Genomic DNA, 25,130 nt, shown 5'->3' with positions numbered 1-25,130 from the left:
TGTTTATGCTTGCGTTTTCGACTTCCTTTATGCATCTATCTACTATTCTTAACCTCTTGCACGCTTTTTTTTAATATCAAAATGGATTAATCAAACAACTAATTAATAAGTATATAAATAAAATTATGATGCAATATTAAATCAAATGAAGTCTTATGTCTAAAACATGAATTGCACGTGAGAGGCATCCACCAAAATTCTACGTGGATAGTTAGTTACCTAAAATTCGAAACCACACACGCGCCGCTCGTCGGTCGTCAAAACATTTGAGAATGGTGAGTAGAAACACACACCAAAAAAAACGGAACAATAATCTACTTTAAATAACACACAGCTAAACTCTTCAATCTACAACTAAAACCCCACCGCCATGGCCATCACCGTGCTCGAAAGCTGCCTTGTCGCCCCGCCGCCGGGATCGGTGCCGGATCAAACGCTGCCGCTCACATTCTTCGACATCAACTGGCTGCATTTCCACCCCATGCTCCAGCTTATCTTCTACGAATTCCCTTGCTCCAACCCACATTTCCTTCAAACAGTCGTTCCAAAACTCAAACAATCTCTCTCTCTAACCCTCAAACACTTCTTCCCCCTCTCCGCCCACCTCGTCTACCCTTCCTCGCTCGAGGACATGCCGTTTTACCGGTTCCGCTCCGGCGACTCCGTTCCTGTAACCGTCTCCGAATCCGGCGAGGATTTCTACGATTTCGTCGGGAATTATAATCAATCGGCTGATAAATACTACAATTACGTCCCTCAATTGCCGCCGATCGTCGAGGAGTCCGATCGGAAACTGATGAAAGTTTTCGCCGTGCAGCTGACTCTCTTCCCCGGCCGCGGCGTCTGCGTCGGAATCACGACGCATCACTGCGTCAGCGACGCGCCGTCGTTCCTCAGTTTTCTGTCGAGCTGGTCAGCGATCAGCAGAGGAGATGGCGATGAAGAATTGGTTGCTCAAAATTGCAAATCTCTGCCGGTTTTTGACCGATCATTGATTAATTACCCTCCGAAATTGGACTCGCTTTACTGGAAAAACGCTCAGAGAATGCCGCTGCAATCGCGCCACCCTTCCATGCCGACGAATCGCATTCGATCGACCTACATTTTCACCCAATCGCAGATTCAAAAACTGAAGAGCTCGATTCAGGAGAAGCTTCCGAATTCAACTCGCATCACATCTTTCGTTGCAATCGCAGCTTACATCTGGTCTACTTTAGCGAAATCACTCAGATCTGTTTCAGCAGACAACGACAACGACGACGGCGACGCGTTTTTCCTGATTCCGATCGATCTACGGCCGCGTTTGGATCCGGCGGTGCCGGGGAACTACTTCGGAAACTGCCTGTCCTTCGCGCTGCCGAGGATCGGGCGGCGGGAGCTGGGCGGAGAGGAGGGGATGTTCGCGGCGGCGAAGGCGGCGGCGGAGGCGATAGAGAAGAGGACGAGCGATAAGAAGATTCTGGAAAGCGTGGAGAAGTGGTCAGGGGAGATTCGGGAAGCGGTGCAGAAGTCATTCTTCTCGGTAGCGGGGACTACCCGGATGAATCAATACGGGGCGGATTTCGGGTGGGGCAAAGCGAGGAAGCAGGAGATATTATCGGTGGATGGGGAGAAATACGCTATGACGCTTTGTAAAGCGAGGGATTTTGAAGGAGGATTGGAAGTTTGTATGTCTTTGCCTAATCATATCATGAAGGCTTTTGATTCTTATATTGCTAAGCCTGCTGCTTGTGATTAGTAGTAATGTGTTTTTATTTGATTGTGTAGTGGGTGGAGGAGTCGACTGGAATTACTTCTTTGTTCGACTATCTATCTTCATCTTATTCAATAAAATCATATATCTTATCTGTAATGTATTACTACAAGTCATGAACTAGTTAAAAATTAATTGAACCATAAATGAATATCATAGCAAGGAATGTATACAAATTAAACACGAGTCATTCAATCACTTCCTCCAAACTACGTGTTTAAATCAACAATGAAAACCTAGCTATACAGTGAACTTAACTGTACCACAAATAAAGAAACATGAGTAACATGGCGATATTGAGTTAGATGATGGCTACGCCCACCTCCGATGCATCGTCCGCGGAAGAAGCACGGACGATAGGCCATCGTCCGCGCCATCGGGCGCCCCATTATAGGCTCGGCGGACGATGGCAAGCGTTTTTTATTTTTTGTATAAATACCCCTACCCCACCTTCATTTGTAACATTTCATTTCACGATTTCACTCCCAAAACTCACATTTACTACGAAATGGTTTCAAGTCCCAATAGTTCGATGTTTGGTGAGGCGCGTTGGCCGGTGAAAGAGCAGGTTTGTGTCAGGTGTCGTGTCGAGCACATGATGTATCCTACTGATCAGGATGGAACCCCAGCTATGCCTGAACCTGGTATCAATAATTCATCAACCCACTTCTACTGACTAGTATAGTGGACGTAAGGGTCGAATTCCACAGAGATGAATGCGCTTTGGGAATTGTGGTGAAATTCTGGAAAGGTTTGGTTAGCTACCACGCTTTGGGTTGAGACTTTATCTAGGCTGGAATTTAAGATGTTACTCTACTGACTAGGAGGCAGGAGAAAGATGATTGACATGTAGCTGTGTACGTGGAAAGTGGGGAGCATAGGTTTCAGGAAATATATGGAAAGTACGAGTTTACTATAAAAGGCTAAACGGAATATCAGAGGAAAAGATGTAGTTAGGTGACTAGGCCTAAAGATCTGAAAAGTGACTGCTGAAAAGTAAAGGACAAAAGTAAAAAGTGGTTAAAAAACAAAAGTGGTCCAAAAGTTGGATGGAGATGTTGTCTTCTTCAACATGAATCAAATCAGATCAGCGAATTCAGAATTATCACCATAGAAACACAGATTAACAACTTCATGAACACAAATCTACAATTATAACCTCAAATCAAAAGATCAAATACCGAAACTGCAGCTAAACTTACAGGGTGACATGCAAGGTGGTAGAAACTACGTAAACTAGGCTTTCACATTTAACCATTTCAGATTTAAAATCTACCAGCAAACTGAACTCAAGAACTCAGATCTATCATTTCGGAAATGGAAACATGCTCGCAACAACTAGAAATTACCGTAACTACTGGAATTAAGCTATCTAGGCAGAAAAGAACAAGAACCGAAGCACAAAAACAACTTCATATCAAAGAAACGTTTGGATCACAACTAAGACTGCAAAGTAAGCAAATATTGAAAGTGCAGCAAATCAAACGTAAGAAAACAAAGTGTGATTAACTAAGAAAGCAAATAAAGATTGTTTGCCACTCCGGGTGATGAAACTGTTAACACTACGAAACACGCTGACTGGAACGAAGGGATGTGGAACTCCGGCGAACTGATGAGCTTCAGGTGACCATGGCTGTCGGCGAGGAACGAGAATATGAAGGATAATGCTGAAGGATTGATCTACCGAAGAGAGATTGCTAACTAAGTGTATGAGTGGATGAACTAACTCTTTTTTTTTCTCTCTCCAAGTGGCTTCCTTTTATAGGGAGGCCTCCCTTGATTTTTAGGGTAGACTTCAAACATGAAATGACTCTTTTGCCCCCTTGCTTGCGGCTGATCTTCCCAGCTATCCTTCTTCTCCATCTCGAGCCTTTTTGGCATGCATACTGGTCAGGATAGCAACATCATGACGCCCTTCTCACCTGAATTCTCCTAACATTCCCATACTGGCTAGAACACTTCTCTGCACACTTTAGCAACTGTTTTGCAGATATATTCCAATTATGCACATTATACTGACCAGTAACCAAGGCCTAGAATACGACTTATCAAACTGCTCACACTTACCACATGCTTGTCCTCAGGGGTGAAGAACAACAAAACAAGTAAGTTGAATTCTAGCTTGGTTACTCCCCTGACCGACTCTATCCTAACCTAGACCCTAAACTATGGCGCAAAGAAAAACACATAAGCACGAACACATACACATAAACAGAACTAAAGACACTTAAACACATTAACACAACTCAATTGGGCTATATTTTCAACCATCTCTCCCCTTGGGATCAGGTGCAATCCAGCCTTAGACAGCCTTGAATTTCCGCCGCCCCCCCTTTTCTTCCCAGTTAGTACATCCGCTTGTCAAGATCACCCACTCTCTCGGCTTAACACTGGATTCTCTCAGTAGCTCACTCCTCACTGGGGATGTTAGGACTGTATTCTCTCATAGCGTTGAACCACAGATGCTTCGGACTTAGATCTCACGTGCGGCTACTGAAGGTCTTTTAGGCTTGTAACGGGGCTATTGGGTTATAGTGTCTGGGGTGGTTGTTCCTAAGGCCCTAAGGTTTAAAAATCATTACTTTATTCTGATGCGGGGAACTGTGTGCGCTCAGGCTTTCGGCTGCCACTTCTGCTTGGCTGGACTTTTTCCAAAGTTGCTTGCCAACTGGTCAGTAGCGTCTTGTGGCTTTGCCACCCTTATTCCTTCTCATTCTTTTTGTGGTCAAGTATTTTCGACCATTTTCTTCGGATTTTCTCATTTTCTTCTGTGGCTTCGCCACCCTTATTCCTTCTTATCTTTTTGGGGCCTGGAATCTCTTCCTAGTCATTTTCTCCTTGCCTCTCTATTTCTTCCACTTGGTTTTCTTCTTGTATGTCTTGCTGACCAGTTGCTTTCTTGCCTTATGCCTCGCACACACACAATTCCAGAGGCTAGGGGTTATATCTGGGTATATATGGCTAGAAAGTGAGGTTCTAAGGGTTGGAAAATATATTTTTTGGGGGGGGGTTCCTACTGCCTTCAGTGTTGCTACAGGCGGTCACTTTACCCTAGGCACCTTGTGGCAGCCACTCTTTTCTTTTCTGAATTAGTAGAAAGTGGTTCCACTTTAGGCTTTTAACTCACATTTTAAGAGGACTTTTGTGTTTGGGCTCTAAGTGTGGGCTTTTCTCTCATACTCGCATCATCTATACTGACTAGGAGATACTAAGGGGGGGTGGTTTCCATTTTCCAGCATGTCATATGTCCCTCAATTCCCCTCACCGTCAGTTCGAGACAGTTGAGTTTTAAGCCCAATCAAATAAAAAACTAGACATACACACTACACAAACACTTAAACACAGATAACACATATGTACACATGTCATACTGGCCATTGCATCCCCCATCCCACTTCACATGTGTCTGCCCTCAGATGAGGCTGTGAAGTGGAAAAAAGGTAATGGCCAGTATGGCTGACACACAGACATACCAAAACACAACAAGACATACTTATACTAAAAACTTCCCACACTTAGACTATATAATAGGCTAAGTGAGAGAGTTTAAAATCTAAACAGAAACCATCAAACCTAAACATATATATACAACAAACTCCTCACACTTAGACTATATAATAGGCTAAGTGTGAGTTGACATGCATACGAAAAAGAAAACAGAAAACACAAACACATGCGCCAAAAATAGCAAACCCTTTACTTCTCACACTTAGACTATTGCGTAGGTTAAGTGTTATGAAAGGGGTTTGCTCACGTACTACACAGATTATACTACCTAAAAAACAGCAAAACACAATTAAAATACGAAAACTAAAAACTGAAAATAAAAAGAAAACTAATTGGTCAGGTGGGGTGGTGGTCACTTGTTCCTCCTGCTCCTTCGCGGGGCAGGTTGTGGTGCAGGTGGTTCTTCCGGTTGTTCCTCCTCATTCTCGGACTGCTTGTTCCCAGATTCTGCCGACTCTTCGGCATCTTCTTCCTCTTGTTCCGCTTCTTCTTTCTGCTCTGCTTCTTTCGTCTCGGGTACTATCTCCTCTGATACTCGTGGTTCATTAGTTCGGCCTCCGTGGCCACTCGGTCCAGATTCACGGACCAACTTTCCGATTCCCAACTCTTTCAAGATTCCTTCCATCACAGTTGCCAAACGGCTTAACTCTGCTCTTGCTTTTCGATTCTCTTCCGCCAACTCCTTCTCTAGCCTTTCCTGTCTCTGCTCCTGATCTTGTGTTCCCGGATGTGCTGCAGATCACCCAGTCCGTATAGCTTCTTCTCCCAATGCATAGAAACGTGGCACGCCTTGCCTCATGTAAACGGTGTTCGTTCGGACGAACAAAGGTGTATCAAAGAGACCAGGAGGATCCACCATGATCTGGTCGGATAAGTCTTCGGCCTCCGTGATGATGATGTTGTTTCTGATGAACACTCCCAAGGTATGGCAGAGAGTGAGGTTTCTCGCTGGGTGGGTGGCAATTAGATGGCATTGGTACGCTGTCCAGAATCCTAGATGTAATTTCCTACCGTGCTTCGCGCACCACAGAAGGTATAACTCTGTCATTGATGTTCTTACCGCGGAGTTCGACTGCCCCAACAAATTGAAGTCCAAGTGAAGCTGGACTAGGCGTAGGATTGGGTTATTGAAATGGATTGAGCGAGAGAGAGTGGATGCAAATTCTCCAGAGGCTGGGTGAGTTAACTCCTCCCATGCCTCCTGGGGCTCAAATTCCACATGTCTGCGGGGAATTCCCCGCTCCCTACTTCTCCACTCAGGCCCTATGGCCTCCTCCAAACTGCACATTCCCAGACGCACGGTCCACTCAATCAGATTCATCCGTATCTCTCCGCCAAACAGCCTAAAACTGATACATTCCTCATCTAGATCATTGGTGACCTTAAACCTAAAGGTTGTGAAAAACTCTTTCGCTAATCTAACCGGGACACTCGGATCTCCATTCTCCAACAACCATTCGAATCCTAACGCATGCAAATAAGAGAGAAACTGCTCGTGGGCACCCAACTCATCTAAAGAAGGAATATGAAGTACCTTTCCGCTCTTCACTTGCTTACTCCCTTCATCCTTGCTATCGAAAACTTTTTGTAGCTCCTTCGAGTTGAAAAGCTTCATCTCCTCCACCAGATCATCAGTGAGGTCCAATGTCCAGCGCCGGTACCTCAGTCTCTCTACCGCGGGATGTACTAGCTCCCGATGATCGTGCGGAAGCTGTTGATCACTGTATTCCTCGTCCTCCAGGGAGATATCACTTTCGGAGTCTGAATCTTCACTGGCTGCGTAGTCGCTGCCGTCTGCCCCTTGACGGTGCGGTGGGGTTCTCTGAGCTGGTTCTGTGATAACGATGCCTATGTTCACTGTGCGTGGCTTCTTGTTGTTGAACTTCTTCTTTATAGGGGCCTTCCCCTTTCGTTTCCTTTGTACTTGATATCTGGCTTCCTCTCCGTCATCCTCGTCTTTAGGCAGTCAAGAGGATGACGGAGAGGAGTTAACGATGATGAGGATGAGGATGAGCCAGAGTCAGTGACTCTGGCTCTTTCTCTCCTGCCCTGCCTTCTTCATCTTCTCCTACTGCCCTAGATGTGAGGTTCAGATCCTCAACCATCGTGGCAGTATCATCTTCCCTCTGGTTTACTCCATCCAAAATCGCCTGGAATTCGTCATCCGTCATTAGGCCTTGTTTCTTGGTCGTCTCATTTAAATCTATCTCTTCCATCGCCGTCCCTTGAGAAACGGTCCCCGCCGCCGGCATTTTCTCTGGTTCATCGTCTCCCTGTAGGCTCCCCTGTTCCCTACTCTTCCTCGCTTCACGTTCATCTGAGTCGGAATCGTAATGGGCGGATATGAGGTCAACCTCCATCGAATCACTTTGTTGTGGAGTTTGGGAGGGTTCCGAAGATTCTGGCGGTACGGTTACCGATGGAGATTTTCTTTCTGGTGGAATTTCGGCAGAAATCGGAATGGAAACAGTTGGTTGTACCGTGGATTGCACATTCGGTTCAGATGGGGCTCCTCTGGTCGCGTCCCCTGCTCCCCCTATTTAACTGAAACCAGCCAACACCGCTGTCCTGTCCCGATTAGGGTCTTGTAGTCGCAGAAACTCCGCCATAGCGTCTAAAGAAATCATCGTCGGCGCCTGAGGAACTGGCGCCGGAGATGGCGGGTTCGGAGGTCGTTCAACCCGCGGCAGTGGTGATTCAGGAGTTTCTTCCCTGCGGGTTGAAGTGGGTTTGATTTTTGTTGCCCATGCTTTCTTTCCCATGGTTTAGATCTGTGATTTCTTGGGTGAATGTGGGTGGTGGTTTTTGTGGAGTGATGGTGGGAAAATGCAGAGAGAAATGGAAAAAATGAGGGTTTGTGAAATAAAAAATGGGAGAGACGGTTCAGTTATGGGGTGGAAAAAGGGTAGTTGGGGTTTGTAACCGGTGATAGGCGGTTCTAGGTTGGCGGTTAGTGTGAGGGACGGTTTAGCTAGCGGTCTCCTGATTGAATGTCGCCAGTCCTTTCACTGCACCACGCGCCTCTTTTCAGTCGCTGCCCGCCTGCAAAGCTGCAGCAAGCCCCAAATTCAAATCCTGCCCTATAATGATTTCCCCCTATATTTTCCTGGAGTAGAAACAAAGTAAAAAAAAGGACACTTAAATAAATTGGGGTGTTTCACCAAAATGGTGTTCTGATGGTCAGTACATACTCCCAATTAACATTTGAGGTCCTAAAAATATTTTTAGATTTTCTTAAATTAACTAGCATGCAAAGGTTCAAATTAATTAACTACCTCATATGTACCATATTTACATCTTCCTTAGGAAAAATTGAATTCTACTTTGCCAGCATATGTACAATAAGCTAAAAGGAGCTAGCCTAGTGGAATTCCAATCACCATCCTACCGGTCAGTATGAAACCTGAGTATGTGGTTGCAGTGGGATCTCATCCACTACAGCCACATCACTATTGGCCCTAAATACCTTCAGCCTATGCCCATTCACAATAAAGGGTTCAGAGTTAGGAAGACTCCCTGAAATCTCCACCGCTCCATTAGAACGGAGTACGGTGATGACATAAGGCCCTGTCCATTTCGACTTGAGTTTTCCAGGCATGAGCTTCAACCTCGACTGGAAGAGTAGTACTTTCTGCCCAACATGAAGCTCTTTGGTCCTCAGATTCCTGTCGTGCCACAATTTGGTTCGCTCTTTGTACCACATGGCTGAATCAAACGACTCCAATCTGAGTTCCTCTAACTCCTGCAACTGCAGCTTCCTTTCCTCTTGACAAACACAGATTTTGCATGTTTTTAAGAACTAGATTTGACTTATTTTAAATGTCAATCATGCAAATTATGTTCTTAAATTGCATATGTTATACATTTGGTATTTTTGACGTGTTTGTTGATAAATGATAGAAAAGATAGAAAAAGGTGAAAAAAAGGCCAAAGTGCAGCAGCCTTTGTTCGAGCCCATTCTGGAAGCGATTTTGAAGTCCAATCAGTGCCTACAAGATACCAGTCTCTTCGTCTTCGAAAGACCTTCGCGTGCATACCTTAAACATCTAAATCGGAGTTCTGTGGAGAAATTTATGGCCATTTTACAAACATCGCGCAGTGCAGTCAAAATCTGACGGAAATTAGGCGGAAATTCACGGAAGAAAAGAAATTATTATATTGTGAAGCCAAATCTCTCCTATTTCTTGTAGGGCACGAAATTTATCAAAAATAAACCTTTTTCCAGCCTATAAATACCTCTGAACCTAATTCATAATCTTTATCTCAGAGCCTTCAATCCTACTCCCTCTTTATACATTCTTCCATTCCATCTTCCACACATAATTCATCCATCTTCCATTGGAGCGGAGCTCTGCAGATCCAGGCAAGAGAAGACTGAAGATTGAAGATTCAACCTTGGGTTTTATCAATTCCTTTCATGTCTTATACTTTTTTTTTTGTTTTTACTACTTGTCTATGAGTAGTTAAACATCATTTGTAGATTTTTTGGTGAAAACTATTATGAATATGTTTTGATTGATTGAATTGAACTTTTTTCTAGCTCTTGTGATTGTTTTGCTTGTTCTTGTGCTTTTATTGTTCTTTTGTCTGGCCAACTTTAGAACTATGTCCGTCTAACTAGATTAATCGAGAGATAGCTAGTTTTACGTGGTAAAAGGAACGAGTACAACACATAGGTTTATCTGCACTCGAGAGAGGGGACCCTTTGTGAGGGCTTGAGTCTTAGGAACTTAAGGAGTTAGAATCTAATCTATTGGAAGGAGACTTTGATAGTTAGAGTCTAATCTACTGGATAAGTGCACTCGAGAGAGGGCTTATTTGAAAATCGTGACTTTCCTAATAATCCTGGAGACACATAAAGGTAAAGGTTCTGTGAGATTAATCATCACTAGGTCATAGTAGTTGGATCCTAAAACTCTACTTTCTTTAGTCTACTTTGTATTATTTTGTTTTTATATTTGTTTATATTTATGTCTAGTTTATAAAACCAAAACCCAAAACTCCGTGTCTCTAGATAGTATATGACACTTAGTATATGATAGCCAGTTGCAATCTTATTCCCTGTCGTGCCACAATTTGGTTCGCTCTTTGTACCACATGGCTGAATCAAACGACTCCAATCTGAGTTCCTCTAACTCCTGCAACTGCAGCTTCCTTTCCTCTTCACAGGCTGTAGCATCCATATTCACTTAATGTACTGCCCAGTATGCTCGGTGCTCAATTCCCACTGGTAAGTGGCACATTTTTCCAAAAACGATTCGGTACGGGGACATTCCTGTGGGGGTTTTGTAGGCTGTGCGATATGCCCATAGAGCATCCTCTAACCTCATACTCCAGTTCTTCCTGGAAGGATTTACGGTCTTCTCCAGAATCTTCTTTATCTCTCGGTTAGAGATCTCTGCCTGCCCGTTCGCTTGCGGGTGGTAGGGGCTTGATAGTCTGTGATGCACACCGTACTTCTTCATCAAGGCTTCGATGGTGCGGTTACAGAAGTGGGTGCCTTGATCGGATATTATGGCCCTTGGTACTCCGAATCGACTAAAAATGTTACTTTTGAGGAACTTGGCTACCTCCCTTGCTTCACACGTGCTCGTGGCATTGGCCTCTACCCATTTGGAGACGTAGTCAACTGCAACTAAGATATATAAGTTCCCATACGACGAGGGAAAAGGCCCCATGAAATCCATCCCCCATATGTCGAACAACTCACAAACAATGATCGGGACTTGCGGCATTTCGTCTCGCATGGATATTCCACCGGTCAGTTGACAACGCTCACAACTTCTACAAAACTCGTAGGCATCTTTGTTGAGGGTTGGCCAATAAAATCCGCTATCCAGAATCTTTCTCGTCGTCTTCTTGGGACCGAAATGTCCTCTACATGCCAGAGAGTGGCAATGCGTCAATACGTCCCTCTGCTCCCAGTCAGGAACGCATCTTTCGCCACTCATCTTGCACCAGAAGCCTATAGTCCAACAATTTTTAACGGCAAATTTTTATAACTAAATTCAATTTAGATGGTAATTAATCTCCAATTTGAAATTCATATAAATAATACTCCGAATGACCATCCAAATTAATAGCTATCTAATTTCAAGACAAATAAACTAAATATAATTCACAAATCACCTATAGTAAATTCTTAAAATGCAGTTTAGATTGAAAAAATAAAATAAAGTATCAAGTCGCAATTCACTATCCCTATATAATTGGTCATCTAATAATTGAAAAATTAACACATATTACTATTTTTTACGGTAAATTTTAATTATATTTAAATTCAATTTGGATGGTAATTGAATTAAATAGTAGTAAAAAAATTGTCGGACTCTAGGTGTTTGACGCAAGATGAGTGGCGAAAGAATTATCCAAATTGCCCTTTGAAGGCCTTAAGGGCATTTTCGTTCGGAAAAAGTTCAAAATACCTCAAATGATATGAACTTGTAGTTAACGGACCTAAAATGATATTTTCAAAGTTCACGGACCTAAAATGATACTTTGACAAAGTTTGTGGACCTAAAAAGATGTTCCCTCTATATATATTTATGTGATTTTTATTATATATAGGTAAATGCATCATTTTTTTCAAGAAAGTTTCTAATGTTACCGAGGTTTCTTCGTCAACGAATGAACCTCCATGATAGGGTCATCGATTTAGCAAATATCGCGGAAGATCTCTCCAATATATTTCTTGATCCAGCATATCTTTTATTTTATTTTTGTTAGTTATCTTTAGTTATTTTCCATATCTTTTGTAATCTTTTATTTTAATTATCTTGCTTGATTAGCAAGATAGGTTTAGGGTTAGAATTCTATAAATTATAGAATTCTCTAGTATTTTGATTCGTTGAGAAATAAAGTATAAACTTATTCTCATTCCCGGTTCTGGCGGAAATCGCCCCCTAGCACCTCAACTAGGGTTTATCTTGTTCTTCGTAATCATTCGAGTGCTCTATTGCTGATCGATAGGATACAAAATCTTATCACTCCACTTCTCCAATCTCAAGAGTTACCAAGTGAAGACAAAAATAAAGTTGATTTAGAGGATGAACTCGTACTTCTCCAACCTCAAGAGTTCCTAAGTGAAGACAAAGATAAATTTGATTTAGAGAAACTTCCAAGTGATCCTGGGCAACAACCTGACATAATGAGTTATCCACTAAACTTAATAGAAGAAATTAGTAGAGCTTATTTACTAAGAGGTCCTTGTCAACCACGTAAGCATAATTTCCATTCTACAAGTATTGGAAATCGAAAACGTAAATTTGTCTCACATTGGTTTGATGAATTTAAGACTTAGTTGGAGTATAGTGTTACGAAGGAAGCTGTTTTTTGCTTATATTGCTATCTTTTCTCAAGACTCCATGGAAATGGACAAGGTGCCTTTGTATCAAAGGGATTTACGGCTTGGGGCAAGAAAGAAAGATTAAGAGATCACGTTGGAAGTCATACAAGTGATCATAATCGGTGTAGATTAGCATGTCAGGATTTGATGAATCAAGCTCAACACATTGAGGTCTCTCTATCAAAGCAGTCAAAACAATCGAAGCTTGATTATCGCTGCAGATTAAATGCAACGATTGTTTACCTTCGTTATCTAATCATGCAAGGAATGCCTTCTCTCGGACACGATGAATCTAAAGAATCCTTGAATCAAGGTAACTTTTTTGAGCTTTTGAAAGTTATTTCCTCTTGCAGTGATGAGATATCTAGTGTTGTACTAAAAAATGCTCTTGACAATCTCAAACTAACATCACCGAGAATTCAGAAAGACGTCATAAATGCATTTGCTGTTGAGAAAACAAAAATTATTGTACAAGATATGGGAAATTACTTTTTCTCCATAATAGTTGATGAGTGTCGAGATGTATCTGTCAAAGAGCAAATGGGTGTTGTGGTGCGATACATGGATAAGAATGGATGTGTTTTAGAACGTTTTCTTGGGGTAGTGCATGTCAGTGACACAGTTGCGACCTCACTTGAGAAGACACTTGATTCTTTGTTATCTACTTATGATTTAAGTGTATCAAGTTTGAGAGGGCAGGGATATGATGGTGCAAGCAACATGAAAGGAGAATTCAATGGGTTGAAAAGTTTGATACTTAGGAGAAATCCCAGTGCTTACTATGTACATTGTTTTGCTCACCAGCTTCAACTCACAATTGTTGTTGTTGCCAAAAAGCATGTAAGTATTAGATCTTTTTATAATATTGTTGCTCGGTTGTGTAATGTTGTTGGAAGTTCTTGTAAGCACAGAGATATACTTGGAGAAAAGCAAAGAGAGCATATTATAGAACAGATTGCAAGTGAAGAAATTGACACAGGGAGGGGATTGAATCAAGAGATGTCATTAAAGCGGCCTGGAGATACTCGTTGGAGTTCGCATTATGGTACTCTTATCAACATGGTACGTTTGTTTTCTTCTATTGTTGATGTTCTCGAGTATGTTGGGGAGAATGGTCAGGATGATTTAAAAAGGGCGGAAGCTGGTTATGTGTCAGGCATTATTAATCGCTTTGAGTTTGTCTTTGTATTACATCTTATGAGGCAAATATTGGGAATCACACATGCACTCTCTCAAGTACTACAAAAAAAGAATCAAGACATTGTTAGTGCAATGAATCTTGTCAATGTAGCAAAAACATGTTTGCAAGTAATGAGGGAAAAAGGTTGGGAAGTATTGCTTAATGAAGTTTCTAAGTTTTGTAACAAATATGAGATAGTTGTGCTTGACATGGAAGATGAGTTTGTACCTCGAGGAAAAGTGAAACGCGGAGCTGAAAAAATGAAGAATCTCCACTATTGTCGAGTTGATTTATTTTGTTCTGTGATTGACATGCAAGCTCAAGAGTTAAATCATCATTTTGATGAAGTTAACACGGACTTACTTTTATGCATGTCATGTTTCGATCCTAGAGATTCATTTTCTGCATTTGATTTGGAGAAGCTACTTCGCCTTGCTAGTTATTATCAATTAGAATTTTCTGGAGTTGCTTTGTATGAGCTTGAAAATCAACTTGAAAGCTTTATTTTTTATGTGCGGATGGATGAAAAGTTTTCACAAGTAGTTGGGATTGGCGGTCTTGCTCAGACGATGGTTTCTACAAGAAAGCATGAAAATTTTCCATTGGTTTATTTGTTAATCAAGTTGACATTGATCTTGTCGGTTGCTACTGCATCAGTGGAAAGAGCTTTTCCAGCAATGTAGTTCATCAAGACTTCTCTACGTAATAGTATGGGAGACCAACTATAACAAGATAGCCTAGTTCCTTTCATTGAAAATGAAGTGTTTGTTAAGGTTACTAATGAAACTACTATGCAGCAATTTTAAAAGATGAAGAACCGAAGAGAAATGTTATGACATAATTGTATTTGACTTTAATATTTAAATATTATTATTTATTTATTATTATTATTTTATTTAAAAAATTACAAATTATTTTTAGAACCCATCGTTAAAATCCTGCGTCCACCACTGCCTGCATGACAGACTTGGTGTCTCCTATTATAGGCAATTTGTTTTTTGAGATTTTTCGGGTTCTCCCGCTTTTTTATACCAAAAAAAATTAGAATATATTTTTATAATTGTGATAATTTACGAATTATCTCTGAGATTTTAAGAAAATGAAAATGTAAAAGAGAATTGGATATTATCATGGCACGTGAATCGGGAATGGACCGCAATATCAGCCCATGTGATCGCCTTGTCGTCTACTGCCTACTAAACGACGGAAAGTTTGTATTTTTCATTTATGTCAAATCTCAAGGAAATTTATTTCAGTTAAATATACAATGTATAGGAAATAGTACAATATGGCCCGATTCAGTTGGTTAGATTAAATAGTCATGAGACATAATATGAGATAGTTGAAGATGAGCTTTGTCTAAGATAAAATTAGTATTGATTCTTGTGAATGAATCAGGTGATTATTAAATTAACCAATTTTTATGTTTTAATTGATGACAGCAACTAAGAGAGAGATTAATTGACCGGATGGTTAGTGGTGCGATAAAAGTTGTATGTCTTAAACACTGAAAATGCCACCATTGAGATGGGCTTGCCACGGGCCTTGCAGGCTGAGATTAATTTGGATTACAGCAACCAAACATCGAATTAGTGATTTGGTGAGACACAATTTAGTCTAATATACCCAATCGAACGCCGCCTATGGAGATGTGAATTAATTAATATTACAATTAATATATCACCGTTCCACCTATAGAGATGTGAATTAATTAATATTACAATTAATATATCACCGTTCCATACTACCATACAAACCATAAGGCTATCCACAATGGCGCCTAGCGCACCGCCTAGCCGAGCGCCGGCGCTAGGCGGTCGCTAGGCGAACCATTGCAGCTTCCGAAAACCGCCGAGCGGTTTTTCGGAATTAAAAATCGCCTAGCGCTAGGCGGCCGACGGGCGCTGGGCGATCCGCTCGGCCCCATTGCAGCGTCGGGATCGCCCAGCGCATCGCCTAGCGGTTTTTTTGTTTTTTTTTTAAAATTTTTGAGACAGTATATATACGCGATTTGCACTTCATTTTCATTCGCACCACTTGTATTAACGAGTACTCTCTCTATCTTAATTTCTATACAAGATCAACACCGAGAAATGAGTAACGCGGGAGATGGTAGTGGAGGTAGTGGGGGGGACGCTGAGGAGTACGAACGTCGAATGGCCGAAGCGTTTGAGGCATATACCAACCGCGGGATAGACCAATGGATGCAAAGAGCCTTGCAGCCGGCGGTACCTCGACCTCGGCCAGTTGTCCATCGCCGACAAGCGATTGATCGTGATCACGTAGCTGCACATCAGCGCCTATACGAAGACTACTTCGCAGAGGAGCCGCGGTTCAACGCCAACATTTTCAGGCGACGTTTTAGGATGAGCAGAGCCATGTTTATGCGTATTGTTAACGCCTTGGAGCAGCGATATCTGTATTTCCGCTTTAGGCACGATGCTGCTGGCAAACCCGGCCACACACCAATTCAAAAGTGCACTGCGGCAATCCGGCAGTTGGCTTACGGAGGCGCGGCAGACATGTGGGACGAGTACCTCCACATCGGTGAGACGACTTCCCTGGAATGTTTGAAGTATTTCTGTCAAGCCGTGATTGAAGTATTCGGTGATCAGTATCTCCGAAAGCCTACCCGCGAAGATTGCCGGGATCTGCTGAGGATGCATGGGGAGCAGCATGGGTTCCCGGGAATGTTAGGCAGCATAGATTGTATGCATTGGGAGTGGAGGAACTGTCCCGCTGCCTGGAAGGGGTTCTACACGACCGGCTACAAGGGAAAGAATCCCACGATGATCCTCGAGGCCGTAGCTGATTACCGGCTGTGGATTTGGCATGCGTAATTTGGGATAGCCGGTTCGAACAACGACCTAAACGTCCTCAACTCGTCGCCCCTATTCAACGAGCAGTGCCAGGGCGTCGGTCCGGCCATCAGTTTTGTCGCCAACGGCAACCGACATGATATGGGCTACTACTTGGCGGATGGGATATACCCTAGGTGGCCCGTCTTTGTGAAGACGATCCGATGCCCAGGAGATGAGAAGAAGGCCTACTTTGCGGCACGGCAGGAGTCCGCGCGCAAGGACGTGGAGCGCGCATTTGGTGTGCTCCAGGCTCGATGGGCGGCGGTTAGGGGTCCAACGCGTTTGTGGCACGTCGACTGCATTGCTGATATAATGTATGCATGTATTATCATGCACAACATGATTGTCGAAGATGAAGGTGTACAACTGACGGATTGGGCTAACGACGATAATGAAGCCGGTCCAAGCCACGACGTGGCCGTCCCCAACGCACGGAGTGGGGTACCTCACGATGAAGCCGGCCTCCTCCAAGCACATGCCGACATGCGCCAAACGGAAGCTCATATTCGACTCCAAAATGATTTAATTGAAGAGTTATGGGCGCGGAGGACTGCTCGGAGTTAGTTTTTTTTATTTATGTAATTTTGTAAAATGTACTTTTTTTAATGTAATTTTTATTATTAATGTAGTACTTTTTTAAATTTATTGTACTTTTTTAATTTATTGTACTTTTTTTAAAATTAAAATAGTATTATTAATGTTTCCCGTATATGTCTCGTAAATTAAATTTCGTATATTGTGTTATTAGTGATGTGGCTATTGATGTGGCTGGGCTATTTATGATATGGCTAGGCTATGGTTGGGCTATTTCTGATGTGGCAGGAGGATTTTTAGTATTGATGATGTGGCAGGAGGAGTTTGTGGCTGTGCTATGGCTGGGCTATTGTGGGGCTATCACCACTGTGGATACCCTAATAAACTTAATTTAAAATATACAGCATTTGTCGAATAAGAAGCATATGCTAACACGTATGCATTCCCATTGGTTGCATGCAGATGACTCATGCAATTCACAACAACGCAACGCCGCCGCGTATCCCCCACCACATTAAATCCTATTCCCCATTTTACCCCTAAATCGTCATATAAAACTCTGCCTTCCCACACTCTCTTCAAACAAAACAAAATCGTCCAAGATAGAAAAGGCAAAAAAACACCACAAACAAACAAAGATGAGTTACTCCAACAGAATGTGGGCGGCGGCCGGAGTGGCGGTGGCGAACAGCCTCTCCGATCAAGGTCAGAAGATCAAGGCCGGCCTCAAGCCGCTGAGCTATGGCAAGCACCGCTTCTACTCCGGTGGCGACGCGTCCGATCTCCGGCCACTTTCCGCCATCGTGAGTTCCGGGATTGGAGGATTTTTCGGCGGCCGCCGCGGCGGAGACGTCGAGAGGGAGCAGAAGGAGGATTCTCTCCGGCAAGTTATGTATTTGAACTGCTGGGGGCAAGGCTGAGCTCGTTGTGAATTTCAACGCCCGGAAGGGTACAACTGTAATTTCAGATACCAATAGAGCGCGGGCTGAGTTCACTCGGGAATCGAGATGGGGGCTAAGCTGAGAAATATTGGAATATAGGGGACCGCATTGAAATTTATGTGAAATTTGTGGGTGTTCCCTATAAATGAGAGGGAAATTGGGGAGAATCACACAGAGAGGGATCAAGCCATCTGCTCTTTCATGTGAAGAATTTTTCATTTTGTTGAATGTTTATGGAAATAAAGAAACTCAATTGCGAATATACGTTTTTTTTTCTACTATATTCTAATTAGCGAACTATCTAGTCACTTGATGGGGTACGTACTAAACAAGCCCAATAGCAGTGACAGCTCGGCCAGCCCAAAGCCCAAGAGTTCAGTTCGGCATTACCAAAGAGTTCGGCCTCAGCCTACAGCTCGGTAAAAGCCAACCAATCAAGCTCTGCTCTCAGGTCGGCATCAAGCTCTACTCTCAGATCGGCAACCAAAGCAGTTCGGTCTCGGTATTCGACCGAACAAGGAGTTAGTGGACCCATACCGGATGTCCAACACACCCACTACCACGTGATGTCAGTTCAGGCCACGATCGTAGGCCATGACCTACGCTTCACCCACGATCTTAGGCCATAACCTACACGACATCCACGACTTAGGGTGGTGATGCAAGCCATGATCTGAATTCATTATATAAATAGAACTTAGATCTGATAGAAGGGGTTAGAATCTCTCTAGAGAAACAATCATATAGCAAGTCTGTGTTGTAAGCTGTAATTCGCAGATCAAGCAATACAAACCTGCCCCCATTTCTCCCCGTGGACGTAGATTTACCTCAGTAAATCGAACCACGTAAAATTCTCTGTGTCGTAATTTATTTTTACGAGCATTTATCATCATCAAAAATTCGCGGAATCATCACTGGCGCCGTCTGTGGGAAACAGAGAACAAAATTTGTGATAAAGCGAATTTTTGATCCATTTTTTCCACCCAAAAAATGCATACCAGATCGCAGAGTACCCGCATTCCTGCCCGGGAGAACCAGGAGGAAGCCAATCCATCCCATAGGTCTGGAAAACGGCCTAGGGATAAATCTACCACCCGTTCTCATGGCGGAGGAACAAGCCGCTCCAAAAGCCGTCACACCGAGTCTTCCCAGCAGCCCGATTTGAACGAGGCTGTCAAGCTGTTTTTGGCTGAAAAGCAGGAGGAATTCTTAACCTTCCTGCAAAAAAGCCAAAAGCAGCCGGAGGCGAAAACGGCGGATTCTCCCTCTCCCTCCATACGAGACAGTCACTACCGCAGTAGTATCATGTCTTCCAGAAGAAAGAATCCTCGGTACCGGAATCACAGGAGAACTCCATCTCCTCCATACCAAAGAAATGTCGGGTTCGCCATGTACGGAGCATTGAGGACTCCGTTCTCGGACGATATTACCCGAACTTCCCTACCACAGAACTACCGAACTCCGTCGATGACCTATGACGGACTCGTGGATCCTCATGATTTCTTGGGACGCTATCAATATAACATGGCGAACCAGGGTCTCAACGAGGTCCACATGTGCAAGCTGTTTCCCGAGCTGCTTATCGGGAACGCAAGAAGGTGGTTCGATAGCCTCCCCCAAGGCAGCATTAGATCCTACCGAGATCTAATGGATGCTTTCCACAGGAGGTTCTTTCAGAAAGCGGAAGCCCGGATCACTTCGGCTCAGCTGCTTTCTATACGTCAAGGTCGCGACGAAAAGATCAGCGATTTTATGACGAGATTCCACAAGGAATGCCTACAAGTAGATAATCTCAATGATCTACTTGTCATTTCGGCATTCCAAAATGGAATCCTGCCCGGCGTCCCTCAAGGCAGCATTAGATCCTACCGAGATCTAATGGATGCTTTCCACAGGAGGTTCTTTCAGAAAGCGGAAGCCCGGATCACTTCGGCTCAGCTGCTTTCTATACGTCAAGGTCGCGACGAAAAGATCAGCGATTTCCAAAATGGAATCCTGCCCGGAGCTCTCTACAGAAAGCTCGTGGAGTGCGGTCCGCAAACAGCTCAAGAGATGTGGGACATTGCGGACAAGTTTTCTCGTGCCGATGAGGCAGACCGTCGAAAACGGTCTTTAGACAGCTCATCCAGAGAAGACAAAAAGAAGCCCGGTCATAGCGATCAGAGGCATCCTCGCCGAACACCTTCTCCACTAAAGGAGAGATAGCGGTCATCCGAGGTGATCGAAAAAGAGCAAGTGTGTTCGCAGATTGCGCTTAAAAGTGCCGAGCAATCAGTTCGGCACCATCCAGCATAGCAATCACAGCAGCCGGAATCAGAGGCCGGCGAAGTGACCGAAGTCACACCGGAGCCGAACTCGATGGTGTACGGCACTGAAGCCGTGATTCCGGTTGAGATCGGCATATCCAGTCCCCGAACTCAATTTCTCCTCAGAAATGAATGGTGACGGACTAAGAGCCGAACTACATCTGGCCGAAGAAAGAAGAGAATTGGCCTGCATAAAAGCAGCCAAGTACAAGGAGCAAGTAGCCCGGTATTATAACCAAAGGGTGAAAAAGCTGCAATTTCAAGTGGGAGATCTCATCTTGAGAAACAACGAAGTAAGCCGAGCAGAAAAGCTGGGCGAACTCGAACCCACATGGGAAGTTCCATATCGGGTGTCAGAAGTCCTCGGCAAAGGGTCTTACAAATTGACTCGTGTCAGGAGCACAAGTACCCCGAACATGGTACGTTTCCAACCTCAAGAAGTTCCATTTGTAAGAGACAGTCCGGTCAGTCAGTCTTATGTGTTTTCTTTGTTTTTTACTTGTCCTTGTCTCTACGTGCGTTGTGTCTGTCTATGTGAGTGTCGTCTCTTACAAATAAAACTGAGGTATCTCGTTCTTCAAAGGCTGATCCCCTTTTTAGAACATACAAGCCCACGATTGTGTGTCAAAGCTTCTAAAGAGGATACAAGACCACAATTCAGCTTAAACAAGCAGTTCGTCTGAAACGAGCTGCAACAAGCCCACGATTGTGTGTCAAAGCTTCTAAAGAGGATACAAGACCACAATTCAGCTTAAACAAGCAGTTCGTCTGAAACGAGCTGCAACAAGCCCACGATTGTGTGTCAAAGCTTCTAAAGAGGATACAAGACCACAATTCTGCTTAAGAATCAAGCACTTCGTCTGAAACGAACTGCAACAAAAGTCCGATTCTCGCGATAAAACTTGCCTGAATTAGGACAAGGGAAAGTCCAATCCACGCGATAAAACTCGCCGAATTAGGACGACCAAGTTCGGTCAAAGCAGTTTACCTCATAAGACCGAGGACGACCATGTCTAGTCAAAGAGGTTTACTGCATAAGACCACTTCGGTTAATTGGGAAAGTCCGATCCACGCGATAAAACTCGCCGAATTAGGACAAGGGAAAGTTCGATCCCGGCGACAAAAATCGCCAAATTAGAACACAGACCAAAGACGAGTCCGGTCAAAGATGTTTATTTCATCAGACCAAAGACGAGTCCGGTCAAAGATGTTTATTTCATCAGACCAAAGACGAGTCCGGTCAAAGATGTTTATTTCATCAGACCAAAGACAAGTCCGGTCAAAGATGCTTATTTCATCAGACCAAAGACGAGTCCGGTCAAAGATGTTTATTTCATCAGACCAAAGACGAGTCCGGTCAAAGATGTTTATTTCATCAGACCAAAGACGAGTCCGGTCAAAGATGTTTATTTCATCAGACCAAAGACGAGTCCGGTCAAAGATGTTTATTTCATCAGACCAGAGACAGTCCGGTCAAAGATGTTTATTTCATCAGACCAAAGACGAGTCCGGTCAAAGATGTTTATTTCATCAGACCAAAGACGAGTCCGGTCAAAGATGTTTATTTCATCAGACCAAAGACGAGACCAAAGACAAGTCCGGTCAAAGATGTTTATTTCATCAGACCAAAGACGAGTCCGGTCAAAGATGTTTATTTCATCAGACCAAAGACGAGTCCGGTCAAAGATGTTTATTTCATCAGACCAAGGACCAAGTCCGGTCAAAGAAGTTTACTTCATAAGACCGAGGACAAGTACGATGAAATTTTTTCGCTAAGCTGTAAATACAGTGTTAGAAGCGAAAACAAAATTTCATTTATCAAATCTTGTTCGGCATACAACTCCGCTACCCTACAAAATGGCGTTACGCTATTACAAAGGGCTATTCTACTGTCCAGGGTTGCTGAAGTTAAGCCACCTATCTGCAAAATCCTCTGGAAGCCGAGTTCGGTTGTTCCGAGCAGATGAAGAATAAGCAGGTCGACGAGATGCTATCCTCGACCCAACGCCTCTTCCCCGAGCCCGAGAAGTCCTAACACCTCGGCGATGAAGAGTCTCTGCAATAAGCATCTGCTGATCTTGCTCGCTCATAGTCACAACTCCTCGGCGAATTTCAGTCCGTCCCCGTCTTGACGATTCCGGTTGCTCCTGAGCCCGTTCTCGTCTTGACGTTTCCGGCTGTTCCGGAGTTCGTTGTTGGCTGGGAGTAGGATTTTGAACAAGGGAACCAGAGGTTTGATCTGGAGTGCGAGCATCTGTTGGCGCGATATGCCGGAGGAATCTCTCAATTGAGGGACGCCGGGCAAGAACAATGTCATACCGAGAAGCCCAGCGCCGCAATGATTTCACGACTTGTTGGCAAGCCGAGCTCTCCAGCGCATTGTTCCTCCGGAGTACATTATACTCCTCCCACAGTTCGTCAACTCGTTCCTGAACCTCTGATATGGTCATTCCCCCGCGCACACGGATGTAATCCTCATACGCAGTCCTCTCAGCAATGGCCGTATTCAGCTCGGCCTCCAGATCTTTCTTATCGGACTCTAAGTCCTTGATATCGGCCTCCAGCTTCACTAAACGAGCCAGAAGCTCGTCATTCTTCGTCTGATCGGCTATAGCTCTTCTCTCAGCTTCGTCCAAAGCCGAAGAGTACAGCCGTTTCCAGTGAAGTATCTCCATCTCCTTGGGTACAAAGCAGCTATATTAGTTCGGCAGCTATACCGAGCAGATAGTAAAATACAACAGGAATAAAGGCGAGTACGAAAAGCTATACGAAGACAAATGTAGAGAATTTTTCATTCACAAGGAAAATTTTTTACACTAGGGCTTCAAGGCCATTTTACAAGGAAGAAACTAGACTAAGAGAAAGGAGACGAAATCATACTCCGCCTGCTTCGTCTCCGGCTCCTCGGTCTGGTACAGCTTCCTTCTCCTGGGCTACCTCAGCCTCGGCCTCGCCTCCTGTCGGCCTCGCCTCCGCCTCCTGATCGGCCTCCTTCTCCGGATGCCCGGCCTGATCGACTTCGGCCTCCCGCTCCAGCGGCTCGGCCTCACCCTCTCCGTTGTAAGTCGAAGCGGGTGAAACGGGTCCCACGGAGGCAAAGATAGCCTCCAGGTTCTCGTCCCGATCAGCTCGACAACTCCGGACTCGGTCTGCAGAAAGCAGGACCGAAGATGAAGCGAGCTCCTCAAGGAGCGGCAGATTCTGAAGCCGAGCTGCTATCTCTCGGCTGTACAGAGGCAGCACGACGTCGGCCCCCTGCTCGCCCTTATCGGCAATTAGCCTTACCAGGCTACCGACAAAGGCCGAGAACTGGCTGCTCAAAAAGAGTTTCTCCGTGTAAACACGGAGAGCCTCCCCTTGGGAAACCACGGCAGCAGCATCGCTCCGCTTCGCCTGCTCTCGCTGGATGACGAGCTGGTTTTTGGCAAACTGAGCTTCATCCTGGGCCGAAATCCTAGCAGCTCTGGCTTTCTCAAAGTTTGCCTCAGCCTGCCCGGCCCGGTGACAAGCAGCCGCCAATTTCCTCTGCATCTCAGCATAGTCGTTGGACGCCTTGGAGAGTTCGACTGCGACGAGCTTGGAGAGCATATCGTTCCTCTGAAAATGGATAAGGAAAAAAGTCAACAGAGGGCACCAAAAATACAGGACAGAAGCCAAGCCAAAGAATCAAGGAGACAATTCACCTCGGCGAAGTCCGTGGGCCATAAAAATGGCTCACAGATATGCTCCGAAGGAGGCGCCAAGACCACGTCTTTCTCTGGCGCCCTTGGGGGCTTCTGGGTCTTCCCCTTCTTGCTTGCCGAAGTCGACTCCGGCTTCTTTGGACCCGAAGAGGTCTTTTGCCTCTTCGGATTCTTCTCGGCATCAGGCGCCGAGCTGGTAGCCTTCTCTCTCTCCGGCTCCACAAGCTCGGAGGACTTTCTGATAGCCTTATTCAACATGAACACTGCCAAAAAGCAAGAAAGCAAAGTCAGATTTTCTTCGTTAAAGCAGTAGAGCATAAAGATAAAGAGAAATCCTCACCCTCGGCCTCTTCGTCCGAAGACGAGATGTCGAACACGACGTCGCCCTTGACGAGCTCAGACTCCGTGTATTGTTTCCTAACTATGGGAATCTTGTTGAGCTCGCCATCGAGCTCGTCCAACGGTTCAGGTCGAGGGTGACGGATAACGGACTCCGGCCCTCTCCAGGGAAAACTAGGAGCCGCGGTCCTATCATAGTAGAAGAAGCGATTTTGCCACTTCGGCCACTTCGTTTTACAAAAGGCCCTAAAGGGCTGTAAAGGGATCAAGTAAAACCAAGACCCCTTCCTCTTAAATTGAAAGAATTTAAGGATCGCCTTCAAAGACAAATCCCTTCCTAACCTACGGAGTTCGGCAGCGAAGGCCGACAAGTGCCTCCAAGAGTTCGGAGTCACCTGGCCTAAAGGAAGCTGAAAAAAATCTAGTAAATCTATAAAGGCAGAAGGGAGGGGGAAACGAAGCCCGCATTCTAAGCAGGCCTCGTACACGGTGACGTAACCCTCCGGCGGGGAGTCAGCCCTGTGATCACCGTCAGGTACCACCGCCTTCCCCCCAGGAAAAGAGTATTTTTCGTAAAGGGATATCACAGTATCCTTACTCAAGATACTGTGAAAATACTCTACGGTCTTCTCCCCGGATTCTTTCCGGCTAGAAGACCCCTTACCCCCTTTCCTAACGCTA

At 44.4% G+C, this 25,130-nt stretch overlaps 2 protein-coding genes across 2 annotated transcripts; both read left to right on the top strand.

Moving 5' to 3' along the window:
• The first annotated feature begins 340 nt into the window (after nt 1-340).
• On the top strand, nt 341-1,852 carry LOC121787691 (anthocyanidin 3-O-glucoside 6''-O-acyltransferase-like). Its single transcript, XM_042186504.1, has one exon. The coding sequence runs from the start codon at nt 371-373 to the stop codon at nt 1,736-1,738; it is 1,368 nt and encodes a 455-aa protein (XP_042042438.1). The 5' UTR covers nt 341-370; the 3' UTR covers nt 1,739-1,852.
• Nucleotides 1,853-12,863: 11,011 nt separating this feature from the next.
• On the top strand, nt 12,864-14,468 carry LOC121786611 (zinc finger MYM-type protein 1-like). Its single transcript, XM_042185250.1, has one exon. It carries the CDS (start codon nt 12,864-12,866, stop codon nt 14,466-14,468), a length of 1,605 nt encoding a protein of 534 aa, XP_042041184.1.
• The last annotated feature ends 10,662 nt before the right edge of the window (nt 14,469-25,130 follow it).

Source organism: Salvia splendens, chromosome 22 (assembly GCF_004379255.2).
Source record: "Salvia splendens isolate huo1 chromosome 22, SspV2, whole genome shotgun sequence".
NCBI classification, from domain to species: Eukaryota; Viridiplantae; Streptophyta; class Magnoliopsida; order Lamiales; family Lamiaceae; genus Salvia; species Salvia splendens.
This window is presented reverse-complemented; position numbering and strand designations above follow the sequence as displayed.

Excerpts from the sequence above, each read along its gene's own strand:
- LOC121787691 (XM_042186504.1), top strand. The coding sequence starts at position 371 with ATGGCCATCACCGTGCTCGAAAGCTGCCTTGTCGCCCCGCCGCCGGGA.
- LOC121786611 (XM_042185250.1), top strand. The coding sequence starts at position 12,864 with ATGCAAGGAATGCCTTCTCTCGGACACGATGAATCTAAAGAATCCTTG.